Consider the following 21883-nt stretch of genomic DNA (forward strand, 5'->3'; position numbering starts at 1 on the left):
TCTGCATCCTCTTTCTTATCACCATCATCGGCCATAATTTAACCCTTTTGACCCCATGCCTACCTCCTCCACTTATTCACTCACCTCCTCTATCTTTCCCGTTTTCTGTTGTTCAGTCACTTTGCCAATGAGGAGGAGCAGGAAGAGAAAAGAGAAATGAATCTGGGTCACAGGAGGCCGTGCATCTCAAGTCTCCTCTCTGCCACAATAAAAAGGAAATTGATCTGTGGCTCGCCAGCTCTCCCACTCCCTGAGCCGAGTCTGGGTGCACGCAGACACACAAACACACGCACACATACAGCTGAGTCAGTCCATGGAAATGGTGTTCATCCGCCTCCTGGATCCATCATCTGTTTTCCAAAAGCAGCAGGTGCGCTCACACTGTGAGCGCAGCACAACACAAACACACACCAGGCCTGTTTTCTACTCGGTTCTTGCTGGTACTCGTTTATATGTGACTGCGTAATTCTGTTTCTCATTTCAAATCCATGCAGTCGCATGAAGGCAATTTACAAAAAAAACTCAGACCTGCAAACTTGTTAAGTCCACAGTCTTCCTGTTGACTTTTTTTTTTTATTTCCTGCGTCTGTAATCTACATGTGTTGATATACGGCACAAGCCAATAATTCAGTTTGATGGAAAAGAGGGATCACTATCTAAATCCAGCTCCTTCATTTGTTACCGAGACCTACACAAAATACAGGAAAATCCAAGATTGTTCATGCCCCTGGTAAATTTAGATGTACAAATTTAATGACAATTTAATATTGTCATTAAATCAAGAATTGTGTTTCTAGTGAGAGGCACTCATCAATATATGACTTTATATATATATATACACATTTATCTTTACAGACCAATTATCTCCAAGCAGTCATAGGGGGAAATGTGGGCAAATCACCAGCTATATCTCAGGTCATTTAAGTCCTTCTCAATATTCAAATGGAAAATGTTTGATATTACAGCAATCAAACCTTTTTAATAACAGAACAGCATTTTGCCTCTTTCCACTTTTATTCTACAAATATATCTTCGGTGATGAGCTCCAGGTCTGGGTTTGGAAGGCCTCTTCACCATTACCCTAATCATTAACTCCTGCCAGAGATTTTCCATGATGTTCCAGTTTTAAATCTAGTTGAGACACATTAATATAACTTCCAGCCAGAAGAGTCACGATCATAGTACAAAAAGTTTTGATACTTAATGCAGAACAGAACTGCAACATTTCAATCCAGAAGACCGGGCTCACTCGGTCATCTGGACTGAAGATCTTTATAAACTTGAAGCTTGTGACCCATGTCTAGCCACAAGCTTCAAGTTTATAAAATGTAAACTAAATTAGATGGTTTCATTTGAGAAGAAACCAATCTTAAGTTCCAGATAAGAAAAAAATCAACATGAATGAATAAATGTGGCTAAGAATTAAGAATAAATATGCAAATAATATCACTTAGAACTAGCCAAGCAAAAGCCTTACGGAGGAAACTTGGAGCAACCGTGGCCATGAGTGGGGATGAGGAGGAAGCAAGATAGAGAGATCTGCTTCAGCCATGCATCAAAAGAACAGAAAATGTAATCATTCTCTCATTACCACGCTTCCTCGGTTAGTTGGGCATATTTGGAGAAAGCAGATTATGTTCTTCGATTGCTTCCTGCATGTCCAAGTCCAATTCTGCCGGAGCTTGCACCATCCATTCAAACGCATCAGATTACTCCTCATGCTACCCACATCTATGATCGGTTCTTTACAGGCACCGTCTTCATTGTGCAGCAAAATGTGCGTTTTTAAGCGAGTACCAATCATTATTATCTAGTAAACAAAATGTCACAATAACAGTGTCAGGGACAGACTCCTTATAGGCCTGAACTAAAAGAACAATTCCCGAGAGGGATGCGTATTTCTCCACAGTTTGGCATGTCTCTCTCCCTCTCTCATCAACGGAGGCTTTAATCAATTAATGCGGAGGTCAAGAGTTTGTGAACAGGCGATATTCAAGCATCCATCTTCAGCTTTGAGTTCACCGACTTTACAATCCTTCAGAGCTAATGACCATCTCTAGTCTTGCATTGTGCTGTATCCCCTCCACCACCACCACCACACACACACACACACACACACACATATATAAATATCTACACCCACAAAAGGCAGGAAACTCTTCATCATTGGGACACCACCGGAGCATATGCAGGCGCACACACAAAAAGACTCATTAACCGACACAAATCCATACAGTCTCTTCATCATGGTGACACTAACAGTAGGGATCGGTTTTCCTCTCACACATGATCATACTTCAAACCAAACCAAAGTCAAATACTGAAACAAAAGGATAAAGATGCAGCAGGACGTATATGGGCTTATTCTGGGGTTTTCTTCAAGCAGGTTTGTGGCATCTTTCTCAAAATGTAACATTTCTTGGAAACATCACGTAGTACTACAAAGATCTTTTAGATCCCAAAGAACTCTGGTATGTTTTGTTTCAGTAATGCACTGATCAGGAGTTTGATGGCTCATATGAATTTCCAGTTTTCTTTGCCATCTGATCTGCTGACTTCAGCTTACTGAGAACTGTAGGATGTACTAAGCTTTTTTGTGTATTTTTGTATTTCAAAACCAAAATGAGGAAATAATGATTTTAAGTAAAACCACTGTTGCAACAATTAGCAATACCACTAATAATTACCCTGAAACTAATGATAAATAGAATTTGCAAAATTAAGCAATGTGTCAAATAACCTTTAATCAGTGATTCACAATGAATGCAAAAACAAGAAATCACACAACTAAGATAAATTTGTTACCTACACGTCAAAGCTTTGCAGAAACCTGACCTGAAATAGGCCACAACAGGTAAGATCTCACCTGGCAGTAACTACTCAATGTTGATCGAGAGGAAATTAGACTTTAATAACCGAGTGACTGGTGCATCACATCTGTTTGTAAGAATAGAAACTTTAGAAGGAGAGTTATATGCAACCATCTAAAATGCTGATTTGATGCATTTCTGTTCATTTGATTTTGAAAATTGTTGCAGGAATTTTCCAAGGAAAAATGTGACATAGCCCTTAAAATGCATCTAATCTGTTATAATATTAAATATTTTTGTTTGAGCAATGAATCATATTGTTGGCGTTTCCCATGACATCACCCAAACTTAACCTCAGTTAAGATACATCTCACACTAGGAATTATTTGAAATCAATGCACACAGCAAGCTGCATAGAAAGAACCAGGATGACCGTCTCTAGGATACCGACAGTTTGTGTCATCAGTAGGCGACACAAACAGCCCATTTATCAACTTAATCAATCTACGGGTGGATCTCTGTCACGGAACAAATGTTAGATTGATTGTAGTAGAAAGAGCAGCAAAACTCATCGGTAAACACTCCAAAACACCAGAACTGACATCAATGGTCTTGTCTTAAGCTGTCATGGAGTGAAACCTGAATGCAGCGTCAGACATCCAGGAACACACAGTGACACCAGCGAGTGCACATTTAGTCAGGAGCGTCACCAGCCTCTGCATTTCTGACTGGCTCCCTTTGCCCCAAAGTAAAACAATGCAATCACATCGCTTCCACACATGAACAACTTTGCCCCCTCAGCAGAGTTCTTGTTGTTGATTAAAAACCATACATGAGGGAGAGAGGGATGAGACAGGAATGGATTTAAAATCAAGGAAAGAGGAAGAAAAACGGAGAGGGAGGAAGCAAAAACGACTACCTCAGAAAAGCAACTGCAGTCAGGTATTTAGCCTCCCACCTGCTTTTTGACATCAATGCAGACCACAAAGGCTTAGTTTGTTTGGGCTGGGAAACATTTCTACCTCAAAGGTTCAGAATATTCATCCAAACAAAACATGCAATATACTGTAACACATTTATGTTTTTTTTTTTTTTTGAGCCAAATCTAGCAATACTCCACAAATAGAATAGCATAACCATAAAGTGAAAAGGGAAACAAAAAACATTTAAAATCTACACATTGTTTAGATATTGTGCATTGCAAAAGAAACCAAAACACAACAGGTATAAATGTGTGTTTATGAAACACATTTGTGTAGTTCTTACAAAACACCCTCGTTCAATCACAGTTTTACTCAAATGGTTGACGGCATTTTTACTTTATCGATCCAAGAAGCAATTAAAAGAAACATGAGAGAAAGCACATGATTAAAGATTTATCTGTCCAGGGTACCTGCAGCCCATTCCCTTATACACACACACAAAAACACACCCACCTACACACACACAGCATCTACTACCGTGACCATCTGGGATGTGGGAAGGAAAGCATTGATCTCATTAAAAAAAAACTGACTTTACAGATTGCTGCCGACCCCCCCTCTCACAATCCCTCCAATTTCCCTTGCCTACACACACCAACACACACGCATTCACACACAAATACCCACAGTTTCATGTGAATATAATTTACTAGGTGAGGCAAAATGTGTCGTTCATTTAAATCAGTTAGCTGCTGGAGGTTACCAACTCCCAGCACATTTCCATCGACTCTCTAGAGATTTGCCGCTAATGTGATAAATTAAGGTCAACATCACAGACTTTGACTTGACTGCAGACACACACTCTGACATCTGTGCCACTTTTTGGAAAGTAATAACTTGCACAGCAGGTCTACTTCTTGTTTTTCCTCATTTATAACAGACTTCACATTCAAATCCTCTAAAAACAGAACGCACTGCCGATAAACAGTGCATGATAGCATCACTGTAGCCCAAAGTTGTGACTAGGAAACTGTGACAGAGCAATTAATAGCTTCATGAAACTTGCATACAATAATATGCTCCACATCTATTGTCCCCCTAAATATAATTGAAAAAAAAAAATGAATACAGTTGACTTAATTTCAAACACAAAACACAAATTTAAGTACAATTGAGATGGTGATTAAATTGCACTTTAACAAATCATAGGTCAATTCCTATAAGATAAATGTGACCAAAGCATTTCTTTGTTAAAGTATATTCTGTACTGTGTATTGARAACATTTTGTCGCAGCTTAAAAAAAAGAAGAAAAAAAAAAGAAACAGAACATCCTGAGAAAAACAGCTAGATGGGATCAGGCCTTTTACTCACCTTTAATAATTTAAGAGTGCAGAARGTTTTCTTTAACTTGTAGTTAAAAACATCAAGTTAGTTTGGTAACTATTTACCAAACTAATAAATATATATATTTTTTTAATTTATGATTTCAAAAATATGTCTCAACTTGAGCTTTTAATTTTGATTAAACTCCATAATTAAATCACTAGATTGTGTGAAAACTAAAATATTTGCTTTTTCCATAGAATAAAATGCTTCGTTACCTATAGCTCTTAGTCCCAGAGTCAATTATTCTTCTTCCTATCCAACACAAATAAATAATAATCATGTCGCCTTCCATCTCTTGCTGAGCTCCTGCTGTTTTCTGCCTTTGCTCACACATTTTCAACAACTGTCTCACCTTTCTTGTCAAACTTTACATTTCAACTCAGCCTTTTAAGTTTGGGGAATGGGGGGGAGAAATACCGTCTTCCCTCTGGTTCCTTCTCCAGGTGCAAGGTGTGAGTGCGTGATTAGAGATGGATCAATGCATCTCAAGTTTGCTCAGATGAAAACACTCTGAGGCTCTTTGAAGTTTGAGGAGTATCACTCATGCACATATACACACCCAGACKCAAAAATGTCAATGTTTCTTTATGTTGCAAAAGCTGTCCTGAAGGGTAAAAGCATAAATTTCCATCTTCTGACAACATGAATTGAAGTTAAAAGAGACTTGGTCTTATTTTCAGGATGACATTGTGCTCCTATACCTCTCTAGTCTTGCAGAAGAGGCAAAAAGATGAATAGAATTAATCAAGGAAACTGTGAGGGTTCTTAATTACAGAAGGTGACCTGAGACTGTCCGTTCTTTAAATCTGACATTAAACATAAAATGGTCATGAATTACTAATCATTTGGCCCTTACAATGAGACTGAAACTCCAGAGGAAACCTCAAAGTCAGGATCAGTGTCTGGGAACCAAAAGAAACATGTCAAACTCTCGCTTTTGAAGAGTGATGTCCATCCAACAATTGTTTTCAAAAGCCTTCTGTGGAAAAAGATATYCTATAGAAATACTTTCATTTTATACATTTCATGAAAGTGGTTGAAAGTCTGAAAGTGGTTGAAAAAAAAAAAACTGTTTTGTGTCGTTTCTGACACTTCAAACACTTCCCTGTGAGGAGAAAGCAGCAAATCTCAGTGGAAAAGAAGGATGTGTTTCTTTACAGAGCGACTCATCTTCAGTTAATTTAGTTTTTTTTTTTTTTTCTACTGCTAGGTGGATCAATACTCTTTATTTCAACAGAGTCCAACGTCTTCAACACCAAAGTATCTTTTAACATTAGAACCACAAAGGAACCGGACTGGGAACTTTCATCTTAACCATCTGTGGCTCAAAATTTATGACTTGATCCAATAGAAAACCAGAATCAGCTATAAAGGGGTTWCATGTTCCAAACATTCCCTGGTTAACAAACTATTTGCTACAGCTTAATAAAGTTTCTGAAAGGATGAGTGGGAGTGAAAGAATAACTCTGGAACAAGTTTTGCATTTATTTTACAGAACATCAGTATGCAAGATTCTGGTTTAGGCAGAATAAGGACATTTTCCACAGAGGATCCAAAGAAAATGGGGTCAGTGATCAATATTAGATAAAAAAAAAAGATTTAGATATATGGTAGAGAAATATTCCAGCAGGCCTGCGATGAGAAGACAGTCGTTCTGAGCATCAGGATTAGTATTATATATTGGAAACAGTAAAACTGTGCTACAGACACATGGGTCCCAGGCATCATGAAGCCTCATATGACCCAATGTCATCTCTTCTATGAGCTCTACATTTGTAAGAATAATTACTCAGTAATTTTAAATGTATCCCCATAAATCAGATCTTTTCTATTTCCTCCGTTTTTACTGGTGTTTTTTTTTCAACCTCAGCTAGGTTAAATAAAACATGACAGACAGTTCAGGGATGACTTTATCTCCCATTACTTTAATAAAATCTAATAAAAAACTGAAAAGAAGAAAAAGTTGCCTTAAAAACGTCATATTTGTCATTCCAATAAAGGGTCAAAATGACTCCCTGTGGTAGTTCTTCTAGGCCCTGCAAAGCTATTCACAACCTCTGAACATTTCCGTTCTACAGTCGCAGGTTGTCAGGAGTTTGTATCGGGATTGTAAGGGACAGACCAACAAAAACATTGTGAAACTGAAGGAAAATTACACAGATGGTTTTAAAATTATTWTAAATAAAAATCAGAAAGGTGTGGTGTTCTCATTTTAATTTGACATTCATAAATAAAATCCAGTGCAACCAACTGCTTTCAGAAATGGMCCAAGTAATGAAATGAGTCCCCCTGTGTTACASAGAGCATTAGGGAACAAACGGAAACAAGAAGAGTAAGAAACATACCAGATCGGTCGGGCCAGTTTACTAGCATGGACCAGTTTAAAAGCACATTTAAAAAGCATGCAAAACTTTGAACTTTTCAAAACGTAAAGTAAGTATAGCACAGTGGCAAACCTAAYGAGGCATGACCACCCACCTAAATGGACAAGCCACATAGATCAGAAAGCAGCATAAACCACTTTCTGCTGGTCTATTCAATGAAATGCCTCCGAAATAAATTGAGGTTTGTGGTTGTAACAAAAAAAAAGAAAAAAAAAGAAAAGGGTATAAACAGAAACTTTTCAATTCACAGTGGSGTTTTTGAACCTCAGCAGTTAAAGTGTTCACTTTGGATTTTTAGGGATTAAAGAAGGTCAGGCGTTACAAAAATATGTTTTGATACGAGTCCCAGATCTTTTTATTTACGTGGATCAAAAGGAACTGAAAACCTGACTTTATACTTGATAATGGGAATCAGCAGTCTAACATTTACAAGTGCTCTGATGTTCACCTTCAAAGTAGAATGCACAGGTACAAACATAAAGGGATCTCCATCCAGAGACTGTCGGGGTTTAATTARGCTGTCTGATCACTTATGAAAGCTTTGCCACTCAACAGAAATGGAAGCAAAACAGTCTAGACAGCGCCAAAAGTGGTGGAATAAATCCAAAAGAAGAGGAGAGAACATCACAGTCACTACAACATGGGCCAATTATACTTAACTGMCTTCTTTCAGAACTGGGTCAGTGGGTCTTTCTCAGTCAAACGAGTGCATGTGTGGTCTGRATGGTTTGGTTTCCACATGTGAGAGGACTCAGCAAAATTTCCCAAGAGGCAATGCTCTTAATGCATCCAGTGGAGACAGATGTTTGCTTTGAAAACTTAGGTTTAAATCAGGAGACTACAAAAAGAAGAAYCTTGTATTACTTCTGTTGAATTAACCATATTTTAAAAAGTACAGGAGTAGACACTCCAATAGGGGAGAATCAAATATTCTATGCAATAATGAAATATAATACTAATAAATAAACATTCATTAAAGTCTCTTGCGGTTCAAATCCTCCTGATAACGCTAAAGCGGCTCGCTCAATATGCCCTGTGAAATAGCAGTTCCCTCAGCCTGTTTCCTTTGAATCCAATCTCCTTTTGAGAGATTACTTTGAGGGATTAGATGTTGCATCTTCAAACGTAGTTATGGAATTTACTCTTGGTGGCACCTGAGTGCAGCAGAGTAGAAATTCACACGCATCAAGCAATGTGAATTGACAGATAAACCACCAGTTATGGAGYCCCAGCATCAACGATATTCTTAAACTAAAGATTTACCCATCGACAATACTCTGGATTCCCCAAATGCATTTTAGTGCAGTCATTCCTGAGGACGGGGTCAGGTTTTCATATGGGAGTCACAAAACATGGGATCATTTTCAGAAGTAAAATTTTAAATAAAGAATATTTAAAATGGCATATTGGTGCTTGTTGTAAATTGTTTTGATAAAACRGTTACAAAAMAATTCCCTGCTCTCTAGTTTAGCTGTCAAACAACCAACTGACTTGATAACAGAATAAAAACATCAGTACCAAAAGGAATCTATTCAGAGTGGAAGTTCTATGTCCTAGATGTGATGAGGGCACATGGATGCTAGAAGGCAGTAAGTGGTCAGATCTACCTAACTGTGTCCAACTGCTAATGAACTTTGAAGCTTTTCTTAAACACTTTAAAAGAAAATTCCCAGACAACCATGTCTAGATATGCAAGTTAGTCTCTACAATGAGACCAAATCACTTGCAAAGATCCTAGTATGTATTGTTTGAATTATCAAGATTTTATTGTATTATTTTTTATTTGAAAACTACATTAAAAATCATAGTTTGACCAATAATCTTTTACAAGCACAACAAACAAAGAGTAGAGGTTTTTCTTCCCTCTTCCAATCTGAGTGTTTTACACCAGAGGGTCTGTAGTCCATCTGCTGGATACAAAATAAAAAGAAGATGAAGCCACATATTAGACAAGTTGCAAAAAAAAAAAAAAGAAACACCACATACTGAGGGTAATAGTGAGGCTGTACTGTGCTGTTGAGGGGTACCAGCACTTTATGCCCTTTTAAAAAGKGATGCAATCAATGAAAGAATAAGAAGAGTGTTAATACATCAAAAGACATCAAACACTCCCAGGTCAGTGATCAATCAATATGACAAGCCAGGATCATGCAATAATCAAGGAGCATCAAGAAACTCTTCTATATGAAACGGAGAGACTGTTACTTTCRAGATTCACTTATTTCTATGCTAGTGAGATATGGAACTTAATGGCATAAAAAAATGTCTACCMATAGTGCCTCAATGTTGCTTATAAATGTATTAAAATAAACATTTGCTTAACWTAGGTCTTATAGAGAATTCAGATTTGGTCCTCTGAGCCCAATGTTSGAAAACTCCAGAACTAAAGAGTGATTGCCTATAACCAGGCTTTAAATTAGATTAAGGCCTTCTGAAGCTTTCAACTAATCATTTTAAACTTGTATGGTTTATTAAAGACAAATTCTTAAAAAGGTCCTCCGATCGGATAGGCATTAAACACAAAAGGATAAAGCAGATGCATGCAGGGTCACAGCACTATGCTTTGTGTTCACAAAGAACAAAAAAAACACCAATGCATTTGGTTTTTAAGTGTGTGTTTGTGAGAGGTTGGTGGCCCCCTAGGCTCCATTGAGAAGGCGTCACCCTGCTTCCAAACATTCAAGCTCTCAGTYCAATGATGCGTAGTAGGGTATGGGGGTGTGTAGAGAGAGAGAGCCGTCACTGGCCAAACACACAATGGCCAGTCTTTTTGGCTGCAAAAAGACCGAAAGGAAGGGAGGTCTGACCCTGAGCATTAATGGCATGCTGCAAACTTGRCCGATTCCATTTAAAACAGTTATTTTATATATTTGGCTCCTTTAAGCAACATCTTTAAAACAAGCCTTTCCAAAGCCGATCAAACCGGACCAAAGTCTGGCATTGCATCTTAGATCTTGAGATCTTTGATGATGCTACAGCAACTACAGCACATTAATGCTATTTTTTACTTCAAGAACACCAATAATCTTCTCATAACAACTCAGAGATGGAGCACTCTGCAACATATGATCAGAAAAGCAACTGCACACTTTCCCTACAGATCAGAAGAGAAAATAGTGGTCATTTCCATTCCTCCATTTTTCTTTAATCTCCCGTCAGATGCTTCATTTCAGCGGTGTCAGAACAGAGTTATAATGAAGCACACGCCAGGTGGATGTATTACACTGCTAATGTGAAAATGTTGAAAATATAGACTGTGCTTGTGTGTGAGTGTGCATAATTTTGTGTCACAACCRTCTCCTTTTGATAACTAGCGCTGCTGAGCAGGAGCAACATCATCAAAGAGAGACTCACCTCTCCGGCACCTCGTTCCAACATCCTGCAATGAATGACAAACAAAATCCCCTAAAGGTAAAAAATGATCCGTTCCCAGGCTTAGAAGCTGGAGAGGGTTGTGTACGAAAAAGARATGTGTTGTGTGAAACCAACAYTAGCAGCTTCATTTAAAGGCAAGCTGGAGGAAAAACTGCAAATGRGGAAATGTGGCAAGACATGAAAATGATTTTTTTTTAAGCACATTCTCCAAAAACAGTCAGGTCAGGTCAAATGTTACTCGCCAAACAGCAGAATGACAAAAAGTCAAAGCAATAGTTTGCACAGCCAAAACAAATGACCTTCAAAACTTTTACCAATTTGCCAACATCTTCTGGAAACTTGGACTTAATTTGTTTGGGAAGACATTATTTAGATCTGTAATGCCTCATGTCAAATCRGAAAGAAAGAAAATATAAAATTGTACATTGCTGTGCTTCACAAAGCTCACTCTTCTCTTTTATAGACTTGTCATGCAAAGGTCATTTTTATGCTTAAAATAAAAAGAAACCCATCATTTGTTATTATTGTCCCAGTTTAGACAACCATAACCTAAAAAATAAGCTACATCAGCTGTAACTCATGTACTGCTAATCTTGGAGGCATGATAATATTGTGCTATTAGTTATAAYGTTTTACCATAAATGAATAATTATTGAACATGCATGTAAACTTGTTCCAAAAAATACAACATAATCATGAGAAGTAATCTTTTCACAAACATCTAATCAAAAATAATCAACAAGCTATGTTACTGCATATCATTAACTGAAAAGTCAGTTAAGGAAATTATGATGTCGATCATTCTACAGCAAAAATGAACATTTYTTTGCCATAATCAAWAACGTTAACTGTATACATTTTGATCTTAGTTACATCTAGTGCTGAGATAGAWAACTGAGATCTTAATCTAGCATTCACTTTCTGAATGCTGGGTTTTTTCTGACTTCTTCAAAAATGTTGCACCATCTTTTCGTGTCAGCAGGTGTTGGAATAGAAAATATATATTTTGCTCCCTCTCTGAAAAAGAAAGCATGTTGCCCAGACACGTGCAGAAAATTTTAAACTCCAGCTGCTTTACTTTCGTGCTCACAGCAAGTGGGAAAAAAAAAAAAAAAAACACATATTGATGGAATACTAGAAAAAAATGGGGATGTAATGAATTARGCAACAAAATATAAAATGGAAATTGAAAAGAATGCACAGAGAAAGATGGGAAAAATAAAACCAAACTTTGTATAAAACTTTTTAAACACGAACTTGCAGTGATATCTCAGTGTAAACCCAGCAGCCTGGTATTAGCAGTTATGTTTTATTCATCAGCGTTCTTTACTTGTCATTTCATGTGCCGCTCTCTAACTACATGCAGCAGGCAACAGAGCACCAGGTGAAAAACAGGATTACAGCAACTGTAAATAATAAAAATGGAAGCCGAGCAGATATTCGGTTAATCTGAGTTGGGGATTAGCGTGATGATACCCCGTCACATGCCGCAGATTGGGGGAGGGGCCTCAATAACGGAGCAACACAAGCACCCAGCCAACGCCGAGCTTAATGTGCGCAGTTAGGGAAAGAGGATTGTGGTATTATCAAAGTTTGACTTTGAACTGCGAGTGACTTTGCAGCAGAGGCAAACAAACCCAGGTAACACGTCAAAAACAAAGTAATTCTGTCAGAGGGGTGCTGCACAGAAGGAGGAGGGAAGATAATGAAAAGGAGAAACAAAAGCTTTTGAAATAAAGCCTTTGTTTATTACCAAAGTTTTCTTGCTGTGTTAATGCCACTTTGAAACTTCCTCCAACTCACTCACTGTTCCTCCTGTTTATTCTGAATACTTTCTGCCGTCTCTTCTGTATTTTGATGTCTTTAAAGAGCAGTTGCAGATGTGTTCAGTGTTTTTGTAGCTCCCCAGGTTGATGAGGAGGACTAAGTTATGACTTAAAGCATCTGGACTGACTGTAGCATCAGCAACAGTTGAGTGAGTCACTGTTTTTGGTCGAATGACTCAGATGCTGGGAAAAATGATTAGATGCTGCAGCTCATTATGAAAAGTTAAATCAAGGAGGAGGAACGCTTGAACAGAGTTGTTATTTTTTCGTTCAATAAAGCAAACTGTGTGATTCCTCCAAACAGCTGATCAGCAGCCAATTTAAATGGTTGCTGCTGTGTGCCTGCTCGTTTAAGTGGCTGCAGGAGCTCAGACCCGTCTGTGCTAAAAGTGAAACCAACATGTTCTGAAGTCTGACCAATTTAGTTTTCTTTATGGCAGAACCGTCCAGAAGAAAGCACTAGGGAGGTAAAGTCACATAAAACAGAGACGTCTTCAGCTGCCTCTAGATTATTAGAAAGGTGTGCATGTGTCAAAGTGGCTTAAGAGACAGAAGTGGGAAGATGAGAAGAAAGAGAGGTGTAGGCCAATAAATGAGCAAGAAAGACAAACAGATGGAGACACGGAGGAAAAGGAGTCAGAGGAAATGCCTCAGGCCAGCACTGACCGCAGCTAAAATTACCCTGCTGTCGTTTTGCTCCGCTGAGCCCAACACCTACTCAGCACACCGGCTAATGTTCTCTTGTAGAGCATGGTGCACCGTGTCATAAAGGTGGAAACAGGAACATTTTGGACCTTTTATCCATCAGTGCAGCAGGGACACCTTGTCGTTTTCTCTAACTGTCAAATGTACATGAAATTCAGGTATTAAAAAGATTTGTTTCCCTCCCCAATCACTATTTTATCATTATTGATTCATTTTTTTTATATTTATTAGTAATTCTGAAAACAAAAATAGAGGCACATTACATGTGGTCAAAGCAAGGCAGCCTTTAACTGCAGGAAATATTGATTTACAATCACCATTGCAACGTCATTTTTTGCTAAACTGCAATTGGAAGGGACGGCTTAGAAGCGATATTTCATTGGAGGTAATATTTCAAGTGTCACATATTTAGACTAATACATCTGACCAGTAGGTTGGGCTCCAAATGCCCTTCATACACATCAGAGGAATATTTTTAATGGCCAAGATGCTAAAGATTATAGACATTGGGTGGGGGAAAAATAAAAATACTAATATTAGGACAATGCTTAATAATATGTCCAATGCCAGAATTGTTAATGCTGCCAAAAGTCTGAAGATGTACTTTGACTACTCATTTCATGTTGTTCATTTTTCACCGACATCCACCTTATTCACAAACTTTAATTGTCTTTGCTTGCTCTTCTTCATCAAATCATTTCTAAATGTCAGCATGCGTCTCAAAAGAGTGCATCTTGTTTCTTTCCACGATTAATCATCTCCTGCAGAGTTTTTCAATCCTGCTCCTCAGAGCACAGTGAATGTTTCCTCACTTTAACACACCTGATTCAGATGATTGAAGTTCAGCGAAAGCTTCTAATCATCCATCAACTGAAATCAGGTGTGTTAAAGCAGGGACCCATCTAAAACATCCAGGGCCTCCATGACCAGGGCTGTGAAACACTGATTTAGTCCAGCAGCAAACTGGAATAAAAATAAGCTAAACAAAAAGAATAACATTAAGGAGGAAATTGCAAATAAAACATATTTCTTTAGAAACATGATCTACAAGGATCTCTTGCATAATGTGTCAGTGACATACCGTATTTCTGAACAAAACTCAGAGAATCCCACTGTGGTTTAGAAATCCCAAAGCACCGAAGTGGGACATTTTTCTCTGGAGACTACAGCAGTGCAGCTGCATGCTACACATATATATGCACCCAGACAGAGTAGTTCAACTGTTACATTTTGCAGTTTAAACCTTCACACAAAAGGTATGAAATGAAGCAGGAAAGTACTTGGCTGATGAAATTATGAAATTGGCTGAATCCAATTTCATAATTTCCTCCTTCCTTTAATCTTTACCTAAATGGGGATTTGGGAAATTCTTCCCTAATGAACTGGCTCAAAGTTTTGGCTTTTAAAGCACATTTTAACTTCCCATTACAACACAATTTATAAAGGTGGTTCACAAAAACAAATACAGCACATATGTTTCTTAAAATAAGTATATTTTACTAGCAGAAAAACTGTTAATGTTCAGGAAACTCTTGCAGGTATTTTGAATTATTTAACTGATTAGCGAGTGACAATATTGTATTTTTTTTCATCTGTAAAGCTTTCTGAAATGAGTAACGAAAGCCATTGAACATTTTGATAATCATTTTTTTATCGATTTCTTTAAAAGAGCTTCTTTCATCTTTGTATCCAGCTTCATTCTAAACCATTTCACTGATGATGAAATTCACTAGTCTACCTCCCTCAGTGTCCACACACAGGTGTTGATTTCAAAGTGACATGGAAGCTTTTAATAGTAGAGTGCATTCACTGATCTGATTGTCTATCGACTGAGTACCAGCTCTTTTCTCTGTGCATCTCTAATCTGAAAAGGATACAGAACTTGTGATTTCACCAGACAGAGTCTCGTTTGAAAAACTATTTTTTGCCTTTTATGTTTCACATTCTTTTTCAAATAGGACAGGAAAAAGCCCACTAAAAGCTCCTCTGAGGGCTTGATAGCCGTTAACATGGCACGCCAACGCTGGTTTACAAAACTTATTAGCTTTTTGATGGTGCATCCGCCTCTTGTGGAGGATTTTAATTTCATACTTGCTGACACCAACCAGTACTTGATGTCACTTCAATTTAAGAGTCATTTTTAGGCTTATGATTAGGGGTTACCCCAGGAAAAGGCAGCTTGGTTCGGTGCAGCGCATCATGCACCTCGTCTCTCTGGCCTCACATTCAATTTACATTTCTGGCCCCAGCTGCAACAGTCTGCGTGTGCATGTGTGTGTCAGCAGGTGACCAACATGTGTGCGTGCATGTGTGTGTGTGATTTCAATGCCTTTAGCGCCTAAAACCCATCTCTGCAGTCTCTTATAACACCATCATGTGTGTGTCTTTGTGTGAGGAGGGTGGTGTGTGTGTGTGCGTGAGAGAAAGGCTGATCTCTCTCAAACACCCACACACACACAAACGCATGGCAGCAGCGTGAAATGCGTTGTGATGTCTTCTCTATGGGAAGTTGGTCTCAGACTGAAGCTGAGACGCTCCCCATCTAAGACTCATTGTCTTGCTGTGACACACAAACACACATGGGTGCACACACGCTCATATACAGCTCCACAACATTTTTCCCACCCTGAGGTGTTGAGTTTGTGCCCCACAGCTTTTAGGCGTTTTGCAATCCTTGGTTTTCCAGGTTCATAAAGGGTTCAAGACTTAAGGAGTTGGTGTTTTTTTACCAAGTGCATGTTATAATTTAGGGTTAAATCCTTCGGAAGCTTTAGCTGGCCGCTGACTAAAGCTTTGACAGATTAATATTCAGACACAGAATAAAGCAACAACTGTACTTGTGTTGCACCTTTGCACAAAGTATTTTCAAGGCTGATTCCTGGGACATTTGGAAACTTTCACAGTTATGTTTTAATGGTAGATTGACAGAAATTGCATGCTATGTTCTGGAGATTTTTAGCACTAAATGCTCTTTTACAGCACAAGTTATATTTTAGATTTAATCAATTTAGACTTTTGTTCCACACTACATTTATGTCATATTTGGCCTTTTAATTATCTCAAGTAGATGCAGTGGAAACCTGCTGTATGGCTACCTGCTCAGTATGGAAGAATGACCACTGAGCAGAGCAACTGTTAACAATGGTGTGTTGGCATTTAATTGGAAAATAAATAGATCCTATCCTTTGTAAAACAGAAAATATGATTAGAAATACTTAACAGCCCTCAAAAACATGTGATCCAAATCGGAAAAGTCTCAGAACTTTCTCTTAATAGTGAACATCACAGACTAAAACATCATCATAATCATTGCTACTGTTTATTTTGGTCATATTTATGGAAAACTCCATCAAATCACATGTTTACAAGCTGCTTGATCAAGGCCGCTAGGCAAAGGAGAAGAACATGCCAATTCAAGAAAGACGTGACAATTTAAGTTTATGATTATTGTGATGCCATAAAGCAGATAGATTTTGTATTTTTTATCTTATTAAGCACCAGTGTGAACAAGTATGCAACCTTCTTCTTCAATAGGATTCTACAACCTAAATGTAGGCCATGAAGAACCTAAAGGAAACGGACAGTTCCGATGTTTGAGCATAAATGTGAGTAGGAGTACTGCATTTAGCCACAAAGACAGCTCAAATGCACCAAAAACCATAACCACCATCATCACTTTACTGTCTCCCAGGGAAACAAGAGGTGTGTTGAGAGTGAAGTAGCGGAGAGAGGAAGAGGAAGATGAAAGACTTAAACAGCAGAATGATGAACACAAAAGGACCATTTTAAATGTACTTCTTTACAAGGACGGTAGGAGGATACTTCAGGAGAAACCTAACAGAGTACTCTAGAAGCTTGTTAACTTACTCTGATATACTAACCTTGTTATAATAAATGGCCCAACAGAATACAGTAATGGCCTAAGAAGTGCAACAAATACAACATAAATCCCTCTAAGTAGAACATAGAATTAGGGAGTCTGCATTAGAAATATACAATTTCATCTTGTGATCTTGATGTATTTCACTCCCAGTTTTAGTCGCTCTTTAAAACAAGTATAAGAACACTTTTCTAGTGTTTGAAAGAAATCCTTGCCACTTTCTGTCCATCTTTCAAATTTGAAATAAAGATTGGAGACAGCCAAAGAAGTGCTGGTAGGATAAAAGCAATGGCCACTTCCCCCGCTCATTTTAGCCTGTATTTTTTCTATCTTTGGAAATTCTCCAGAAACGCTTGTTCCTATTTTCCTCCCATCATTTCTGCTCTACACCATCTTGCTTCTCCCAGTCAAATTTGTCCCATCTTTTCTCCGCCTCCCTCTCCTGTTCAGCCTCCACCCCCTCTCCGCAGAGCTCTTGCTGGTGATATTTGGTTTTAGGGAGGGGGCGCAGCGGCAGTCCTGGCATCTGTTCGAAGGCCTGGCGTCTTGCCAGTCACCGAGAATCACGGCAGCAGCCGGAGTCATGCTGTTGGATTTATCTCCAACCAACCTGTCAGCTGATGCCCTTTGTGGATCTGAGGCGAGTGGCCGCAACCTTTTTGGCATTGGCACTGTCAAGGTGAAGCAATAAATGATTTTAAAATGGCACAAGAGAGTCGATTAATGGACACTAGAATGCAGAGGAAATGAGACAGCCTTTTAGGAAGAGACACTTTCACAGACTAAGAGCTGGAGCCTTCAAAGAAAAGAATGACACCGGGTAGCAAGGGAGAGAGGGAACAATAGGGGAAACGTACATAAAGGTAGAGGCTGAGAAGATGAAGTGATTCAGAGAGTGAGAGCAAACCCAGGAGAGAAGCATACCCACATCTGAAGCTTACAAGATATGTAGCAAAGAGAGTGAAGAGAGATGAAAGTCACAGACCTCATTTCCACCACAGACAAAACGTCTCTCTGTAAAGAACAGTGGATGACCTTGTGTTTTAAGGTACATTTCTTACATTCTCTCTGAGCAACACTTACACCAAGCAAAACAAACAACACCTGTTAGGCAGAAGGCAAGCTCTTTAAAAGCTAATTCTACCTCACCTCCAGTATTGTCCACCATCAAGAAACTCAAATCTCCGGAGTCACAGAGACGCAGTCAGAATTTTTATTCTTTGAGGGTTCAGCACGTCAACGAAGCAAGATGAGGAACCATGTGGTCTTCATTATAAGTATTAAACCATCTAACCACAAATACAACCACTTTTAAATCTTCTTAAATGACCAACGTATGATCATACCACAAATACTGGTCTTGTTCTTCAATCAGCTTAAGAGAGAAAAAACAAGGTTTCTGCTGCTTGGTGAAATTCAAATATTTCATTGTTTACACATGAAAGTGATTAAGCATTTTAAATGCTGGCCAGTGATTTGGTTGAGTAGATGTATCGAGTTATGAGATTTTTAAAAGTTACTTCATATGTCAAAGTGATCTTAATGAGATGCTAGTGAAAGTGAGCAATGTTTTCTCCATCTTTGTGGAGCACAAAGTAATGCAGGGCTGACCCTCCCACACCTGTTGTTCACTGCTGTCTAAAACAACTTTTTTTTATTTTTTATTTTTATTTATTTACAAGCAAGACAAAGCTGTGAATGTTTCTGGAAGCCCCTGGTAAAAGCCAGTCTCTTGTTATATGCTTTGCTTCTGTACAGAGAGTCTGGATACTTGGCTACTGAGAAAAGATTGGTTGGGATTGTGGGTAGGACTTTACCCAATCGCTGACATTACAGCATTGCATACGGCTGTGACCTGCTAGCTCAATGAAACTTTGCAGAAATTGCGAGTGTTGTAAGCACCTTTTTGAGTAAATAAGGCCACAACATCTCTGCCAGCAATGAAATGTGTTATTCATTCATTCCTCTTGCTCCGACTTTAACTGCTCAAAATTTGGAGACTGAATGGTTTCAAATATTTCCTCCGCTGCCATTGCCAATATTTACTACAATTATAAAACAGCTCAGAAAACTTATGTTATCGTTCAAAACGCCTTTTGTTCCCTGATTGACCCGGTTGAAATTCAACCAGAGAAATCAAGCTTAACGGGAGAAATTCAAGACGGAGCGCTGAAGGGAGATGCGAATTAAAGGGAATTGCACAGGAAGGCAATGGGCAGACTATATTTCCAGAGATGGAGAGCACAGGCAGTTAAGGTGCGAGATCTTAAGGAGCACCACCAATTACTTTAGTTTAAAAGTACTCTGAAACTAAAGTTTATAAGTTAAGAAGTCAACAACAGGATAGCGACCTGAGCAGATAGACTGATCAGCTCATCATACGTGTTTTGCAATATTAAGTATAGAATGCTATAGATCCATTCGCTTAGAAATTACTACTAATTTCAATGAGTGTTCGTTCCATTTTTTTTCTTTAGTCTGTGCATCAAAAAGCACGTAATAAATAATATTAGAAATGTGAGTTTAAGACTCATATTACTCATATAAGCATTTTTCACGTTCATTTTTTTGCTGTAAATGTTTGTATATAAACTGCAAAACCATGAAACAATTATCATATCATGAGAATCGCATGCCATTCCACACTTATCAACTTCAAAGATAACCAAGAGACCACAAAAAGCAGCCAAATCTAATAAACTGGAAAAAACCACATGACTTGCCATTAATTATTATGACACATAATTCTGCAATCTAATCCCTGAGTGTCAGACATGGCATAATCTCTAAAGCAGTTTTAGTCTATATGCAATGCATTTGTAAGCCTGATTTCACCTATTTAACTCCATACATCAACAGCAGCACAGGGTTAGTAACAAAACAAGCATAAAAACCACATGTAATATTAGTTAAGGCCCCAAATCCGCTTTACTGAGGACCTGAATTAGTAAGAAGTGCAAAAAAAATTCCTTTGGTCATGTGACTTTTGATCCTGGATGAGAGGTTTGTGCTGAAAGGGGAATTCCAAAGAGCCCCGAAGAACAAAAATAAAGTGTGTATTCTCAGTCCAGGTTCACTCATTAAAAGTTACTCAGGAGCTGCGAACTGTGGTATTCACACATTCAAATAAAAGCTCATACTGAACACAAGAGTAAAGATCTATAAAATAACAATGCAAGTGTGAATGTAGAAACTCTGGGCTACTTACGACAGTTCTCCTCATCGCTGCTGTCTGAACAGTCATTGTCATCATCACATCTCCAGAGGCTTGGGATGCACACTCCGCTCTTGCACTGAAACTGCCCTATTTCACACTCTGACTCGGTATGAGTTCCTGTGGTGCCAGAAAACAGCAGCTTGTCAGTTTTTTTATGGCTCGGTGGTCTTCAAATTTCAGATTAAGAAACTGATTCTGAAATGTGCTTGGGGGTCGGTTAAAGGCCATTTTAAATTGAACGACGTTTCTCACACTTCAGGAAGTGAACTAATAAAGTAGGAATAACCTGCACAAAGTAACCCATATTTGAGCATGGGATGAGAGAAAGCCTCTAAATTACCCTGTAGATGTATCTGCTTTTGGTGTAACATCCAGATCCAATCAATATTGAAGTATTACTTCCAGTAATGCAGTCTGCTCATGAATGGCTCGCCGGTTCTTCCAATATGTTGACTTTAGTGCAACAATGAGTGCCTACCACGGGTGCTGTGCCGGCATTTAAAAGGATCTGTTTAGCTTGATGTGTTTTGCAGTAATTTAGCAGCTGCAGCGTAAACATTAAAAACAAAGCATTTACAGCCAGCACTTTGCTGATCACATCCCCGCAGGCAGGCATCCGTCCTCTGGCTACAGTCTCAACATCAGCCGCCTGCTTGCCTGTGCTGCTTCCACTCACTGTCACCTCGTGTCACCTGTGTTAACGCTCACAAAACCTGACAAAAGTGACAATTAAGATTGTAATCCCCCCCGAATGCGTGTAGCAGTGGAAGTATCTACCGGAGGCATTAGCGCTGCTCTACTAATGAGACGGACCACTTTGACAGGCGAGTCGTTTCGCGGAAGGCAGCGGTTCCCCCCCCCCAATCACAAGACTTCCTCCCTCCTGAACCTGGAGAAGCGCGACTGCTACGATGCAAATCCCCCCCTCCCCTTATCTCCGAGCCAGTAAGTGGCTTACCTTTAGCGTGGCCGCTGAGCTCCATGAGTAACAAATGTAGAAGCACAAGCTTTCCGACGCCGGTCCACATCTTTAGATCCTGGACGATCTGCGGATGTGATCATGCAAAGTGAGGTGATCTCCAGCTCCAGCCCGTCTGCGGCGGCTCTGTGCTCCTTCCTCTCTGCGGCTCAGCTCGGGAGCGTGTGAGCTCGATCAGCCCCGGCTCGCTGCTATAGTGAGTGACGCTTATGGGCGGGATAGCGAGTGATGGTTGTTTGCGGTTATAATACCAGGAAGGGAGAAAAAAGAAAAAAAAAAAAAAAAGCGCTACGTTGTCTGGTTGTTAACCAGGAAGAGAAGTGCTGAGTCACTCTTTTGGTAACACATCACCGGTAGTTATACTCTGAACATGAATGTGAGAAAGTAAAAGGGAAAA

General features: G+C 38.9%; 1 protein-coding gene across 4 annotated transcripts in view; it reads right to left on the reverse strand.

Annotated features, from left to right (window-relative positions):
* lrp8 (low density lipoprotein receptor-related protein 8, apolipoprotein e receptor) overlaps positions 1-21645 on the reverse strand; it is a 161073-nt gene extending 139428 nt beyond the window's left edge. For all 4 annotated transcript variants that reach the window (XM_008406182.2, XM_008406181.2, XM_008406179.2 and 1 more), the window contains exons 1-2: positions 21466-21645; positions 20499-20624 (exon numbers count right to left, since the gene is read on the reverse strand). In XM_008406182.2, the coding sequence (XP_008404404.1) occupies positions 20499-20624; positions 21466-21535 (196 nt within the window). In that variant the 5' untranslated portion in view covers positions 21536-21645. The remainder of the gene's footprint in view (positions 1-20498; positions 20625-21465) is intronic.
* Positions 21646-21883: the final 238 nt, after the last annotated feature.

Source organism: Poecilia reticulata, linkage group LG4 (assembly GCF_000633615.1).
Source record: "Poecilia reticulata strain Guanapo linkage group LG4, Guppy_female_1.0+MT, whole genome shotgun sequence".
NCBI lineage: Eukaryota > Metazoa > Chordata > Actinopteri > Cyprinodontiformes > Poeciliidae > Poecilia > Poecilia reticulata.